General features: G+C 40.1%; 1 protein-coding gene across 1 annotated transcript in view; it reads left to right on the plus strand.

The window, feature by feature from the left end:
- Positions 1-5,391, plus strand: part of KIAA1024 (KIAA1024 ortholog) — a 9,681-nt gene extending 4,290 nt beyond the window's left edge. The window contains exons 2-3 of the mRNA XM_018561365.1: positions 565-819; positions 4,488-5,391. Coding sequence (XP_018416867.1) covers positions 565-819; positions 4,488-4,685 — 453 coding nt within the window. The 3' untranslated portion in view covers positions 4,686-5,391. The remainder of the gene's footprint in view (positions 1-564; positions 820-4,487) is intronic.
- The last annotated feature ends 276 nt before the right edge of the window (positions 5,392-5,667 follow it).

Consider the following 5,667-nt stretch of genomic DNA (forward strand, 5'->3'; position numbering starts at 1 on the left):
CTCCATACCGAGGTACGGACATTAAGTAACAATTTTGGGGGGGGGGGGGGGGGGGAATTTGCCTTTAATGTCACTTTAATTCAACATAAATCTGTTCCAGTCACAGATAAACTGTGCACACCCAATATTGCCATAACCTAATAACATTGACTAAAAACTCCTGTCTACACCATTAGTTTCAGACAGGCGTCCAGCAAAGCAAGGATCTCAGAGGGCTCAATGTCGTAACCGTTCAAGCTGGCAAGGTAAAAATCGCCAACAAAGCTATAATGAACTCAGGGGAGGGAGGGAGTGCACGTTTAGGCTAGCTGGTCAGATCCCAAAAGGACAATAAGCTCACCCCTTAACCCTTTTAACCCTTCCATATCTCTTTCTCTCTCCTGTTACCAGCCAATTAAGGGGTGCCTCAGTATGCCCACAGGGAAGGGAATTTATGCTACTTTCCCCTTCTCTATTGTAATGATTCATGCTGTCAGGGCTCCCTTTCCCTAAAGGTCAAGGGGTCTTCATTCCGCAAGTTGCAAATTACTTTTGTTTATCTTTGTGTTGTCTCCCACTATTCAGGTCGACCGCCAACATGAAATACCTCATTTGCACAGAATTCCCAAGTCATCAAGGGATTCATATATGGTAGAACAGGTGTTCAGTCCTCACCCGTACCCTGCATCTCTCAAATCTCACATGAAGAGCAATCCCATTTACACTGACATGCGTCTGACAGAGGTGGCAGAGATAAAACGAACCCAACCTTCATGGACCATAGAAGAATACACACACAATTCAGCGGAGAAAGGTCGCCTCACCGCACTGGATCTTCAGGTGGGTGATGGTATACTTCATCTCCATTCATGTCATATATCAGCATACCTGGATTAGAAGCACACAGCACCTGGAAATCTCCATTTCCCCCATACCTGACTCAGTGCCCTACAAATGCACGAAACCCTACTAACTTCACCTGCTGCTACAGTGTGTCCTGTACCTCTATATTTTGGCTCAGCAATCAGATCAATGCGTATCCACAGAATATGTTGCCATATTAATTAAGGTAAATGACAAAGAATACAAACATAATTCCACATGGCACGCCTCAGCCAGCTGAGGGAAGGAACTATCAAGCACAAAATTAAACAGTTTAGAATGCAAAATAAAAATTAGTTATCTCCATGCCACATCACTAGTACATCCACATTGAAAGGACAAATGTTCTTAAACAGTGTTAGGGCCCATTCGCACCACTGTGTTGAGGTAATGCCCGTTACTTGCCTTGGTGCTCTGCAATGCCATTAATTTGGAATGGCACTCCAATGAATGTGTGCTGCAATGTACCACAGGACACCACACTGTGCATGGTGTCCCTTGTGGTGTGCTGTGAAAAAAATGCAGTCTGCACTATTTTTTCATGTTTTGAGGTGTGTTGCAGCCCAACCATTTTGAATGAGCTGCTTTATGCAGAGCAAGTGCGGTTTGAACGGGACCATAAAGGTAACCTCTGTTTTGCCCATGCACAGCAAAATAACAGCTTCACTTTTCAAGGTTCACATACTCACCTTCCTTTCCTTATCACCAGGATCTTACAGATGGCTAAGGGCTCTCTCCCTGCCTCCATGTGACAGCATCTGGTGGCTGTCTAAGCAGCCAATCGCCAAGTATCAATGCTGTCACATGGGAAGAAGGAGTGTGAGTCACATGCTCCTCATGCCTGGAAGTATGGGTATTTCCTTTTGCTCCTAATGGCTAAAAGGAATCTCAGTAATGGAAAGGAAAAGTAAGTACGTATGCTTACTTTTAGGTACGCTGGAGAGGGTGGCAGTTAAGTGAATATGTTGCTTTTTCCTGTGTAGGCTAATCAAAGGTTCACCTTAAAGTATAACTCTGAAATAGTATGAGAGGGCAGAAAGAAAAGCCAGGAGAGCAAGAGAGATGAAAATGTAAAGATTGGGGAGTTATGGTGGAGAGGAATATTTTGATGTAACCCAGCAGGAATTTAGGAGCTTACTGCATTTCTGGCAGAACTCTCTGATATTTTTCAGTGCTTTTAAAGAGGCATAGCTTGGGTAAATAAGCATGCATTTGCCGACACATACACTTTAAGCCATACAGGGCATATTTAAAGGTGCTATTGTACCCCTGCTCCTGCTGTGTGGAACCATGGTCGGCTTGAGGAAGTCATTCTTCTACAAAAGTAAATTATAATAAAACATACCAACGTTTACTTAAACTAAGGTGTCAATTTAGCAATGTTTTCACCCAAGGTTAGCACAACATTCACCCACGATTCATGTTTACAGTTCAATAAATGTATCAATCTTCTGTTAAAGTTGTATAAAATCTTGGGTATGAACATTGATAAATAAAGCCTTGAAGCTCCCCATTAATGTGTATTTAACCCCTAGAACAAAAATATACTATGGCAGCCTGTCAGTCCTTAGATCTTTTTTTTTCTTTTGTAGATCTATTTTTAAAAACAGAACTTCTGAATGACAACCTCAACCTCCATGCTAATTCCTTCATATGGTTCTTAATTTCAGCAGTCCACAGCAACATTTCTCTAGAAGAGATGGTATAAATCTAAAAGAAAGTTTGCTAATATCCTTGCAACCTCTGTTGCAGGCTTGTGGAGGTAAAGCAAGAGTCTTACAGAAACCTGGTAAAAACACAGATAATAAAATGATCAGAAAATCCATATTTGTTAATTGCTAAGGTTTGTGACACGCTTATTTTAGACAAAATTTGACTAAAAATATTTTAGCTTTCTAACTAAAAAGAACAGTCAAACAAATCAGATCAACGCTCCAGCAGATTATAGATCCTGCATGATGTTACACCAGTAGTTAAAAAGAGAAATTAATGTTTCTCAGACAGGATTCTCAACTGCGGTGTTTAATGAAGTTTTTAGAATTAGAGCAATGTAGTCCTACTACTCAGCCAAAGATAACTGATGGCTATCTGCATAATGCATACTGGGTTCATATATTCAGTGGCAGTTCAGTCTGGGGGATCCTGGAACAAAATGTCATAATTTTTTTTACTTAAATTGTATCAAACTCAAGAACGAAGATGTAAAACTCATCTCCAGGCAAACCAAAAAAACTGCCCCCACACTGCAAGGGTTAGGTGCTCATTTATGTCCAGGGAACAGGAAAAAGCTATTTTACTTACCTGATCCCAACTCCCGTCAGCTTCCTCCTAGCTGCTAGACCAATCCCCCACAGCCTCCCCTTTGCTCCGATGGTCTAAAGAACACTGGCTTCATCAGAACTAATAAGGTTCCATACACCTGCATTAGACACGGATTGCTGAAGGATATTCAAGCAGCCAGTGGGGAGAGAGGAGAGCGCTGACTACCGGGGGAGTGGGAATCAGGTAAGTAACAGTGCTTTAATTTACTGCAAGGGTAGTTCTTTGGGCTTTAATATATTGCAGTTTGCCAGTCCTTAGATCTGGTGGCTGCACTCACTTCCTTTTTTCAAGCTAAGTACATTTTCTGCAAGTACAGAAAATTCTTTTGATTTTGCCAGAAACCCAGAGTCCTTGCAATATATTTATCCTTCCTAGCTATCTCCCTATTTTACAGAGATAAGGAGAGGAGGAGGTGATATAGTTCAAATCAGGAGAGCAGTCTAGGGTGACAATGCTTCTCCTCCCTAGATACAGTACAATGAGTGAGCATTATCACCCCATAAACAATGGGTGTGGTAGTGGTAAGGGCACCAGGTGAAAATAAAGGAAAAAAGCTGGGGAAAAACCAATGCATACATGTAAGGACTGATAACCTGCAATATAGATTACAGTTTTGTTCATGAGTTTAGATCTGCTTTAAAGTTATTTGTTCTTTTAAGATTTTATTGTACCTCTGCAAAAGTTCATGGTCCTCTTTAGTAGGAAATGGTCACGACAATAAAATAGAAGAAATAAAGCAATAAATAGCACCTGCTGGCTATGGTGAATATGTAAAGTGGCCTTATTATGATAGGTAATGTGTATATGTTTTTAAACTGTTATTATTATATTTGGGTTTTTTTTTCACTATCTATATAAAATCTTTGTTTTACAAATAATGGGTTATCTGAAGAGGCAGCACAACAGAGCAGCCTCATTTGTCTGAAAGAAACCTCAGGCTCAGCTATCTGATAGGGGAGGAGTCACTGGTGAGATGACTTATTCCATATTTGTAAAAAAAACAACATGTTTCAGCACAGCTGAAAAGTAATCTAGCTAATGATGTAAAAAGGAGGCTAGAGCTCCCGGAAAGAAGAAGCCATGATATTAATAAGTAATATTTTATACATATATATATATAAAATAAATAAAATATGTACACACCCTATAGATTCTCTTTAGCAAACCACACCGAATACTAACTATTATATGAGAATCACAAATAATATCTATTGGGACCTTTACAGAAATCATGTTGTGTATCTAACTGTAATCAGCTGAGAGCAATCTGGTAAAATTGTTATGATCCATTTTGTATTTAACAGGCTCAAGAATCCCTAAACCCAAACAATTTGGAGTTTTGGATGGAAGACATCTACACTCCAGGTTATGATTCTCTGCTGAAAAGGAAAGAAGCTGAGTTCCGACGAGCCAAGGTCTGTAAAATGGCAGCACTGATCACAGCGGCTGCCTGCACAGTAATTCTGGTGATCGTTGTTCCCATTTGCACCATGAAGTCTTAATCTTTACAAATGGCCAGGAGATCCTTACTTGCACTTCCCCTAGGCATCCTGTTCTGTCAACCAGGAGCAGATAGCAAGAGACACTAACCTTAGATACATACATCTTCCTACAATATGAAGAGTGAGTGCAGCAAGACTCAACATAATGTGACTATAAAAGCACTACACAAACACAACGCACACATTACTAATACAATGCTTACATTTTATGTGGACTCAGATAAAAGAAGTGTGAATTCCATAATGGTCTGTCCCTCTCTGTATGTAACTGGATTAGAGATGGGAAATCCTTCTCCCTCCAGAGACCTTCTTGGACAGTCATCACACAATAAGGCTGACAAACATACATGGTCCCCGAAGACTTGGTTCACCATGTGCTTGAGCAAATGAAGAAAAAAGAAGCAGGACAATTAGAGGACAAAAATGAACAGCCAAAGAGATGACACAGCATCTTTTCAACAGCAATACAAAACCATTTCATCTTTTGTGCCTTTCTTCGAAACATTGTCAGCACTTCTTGAGTTTCTGCATTATATGTTTTTAATGAATGTTAGTAAGAGGGGCTTCCTGGAAAGTATGAAGACACTACTGGTTAGAGTATTGGTGAGTCCACTAAACTCTTTCAGTATTCTGTTAAATCCCGCGTTCTGTGGAAATATAGCGTAAAACTTCGCTCATCCCTAATTTGCACCTTGCTTATGTCTGATAAAAAGGTCTTCAGGAAAAGGTTGTTGCATGATGACAATGAAAGAATGTGGCTATAGTAAGTGACACACATTGGGCCCATGTTGTTCTAATTCATTTAAAGCAGCCTGTATATTTTATGATTCTTGCAAGAAATTCAACCAGTCCGAGTAGCAGGGGTTAACAAATGCCATATGATCATATGCATAGGTGCAAAGACTGATGCTGGCCACAGATGTTTAAGCATTGTTTAAATGCCTGTTTGTTCTGCTTGAGAAAATATAGCTGAGCAGAATCA

Source organism: Nanorana parkeri, unplaced genomic scaffold (assembly GCF_000935625.1).
Source record: "Nanorana parkeri isolate BGI_ZX_2015 unplaced genomic scaffold, ASM93562v1 scaffold519, whole genome shotgun sequence".
In the NCBI taxonomy this organism is placed as follows: Eukaryota; Metazoa; Chordata; class Amphibia; order Anura; family Dicroglossidae; genus Nanorana; species Nanorana parkeri.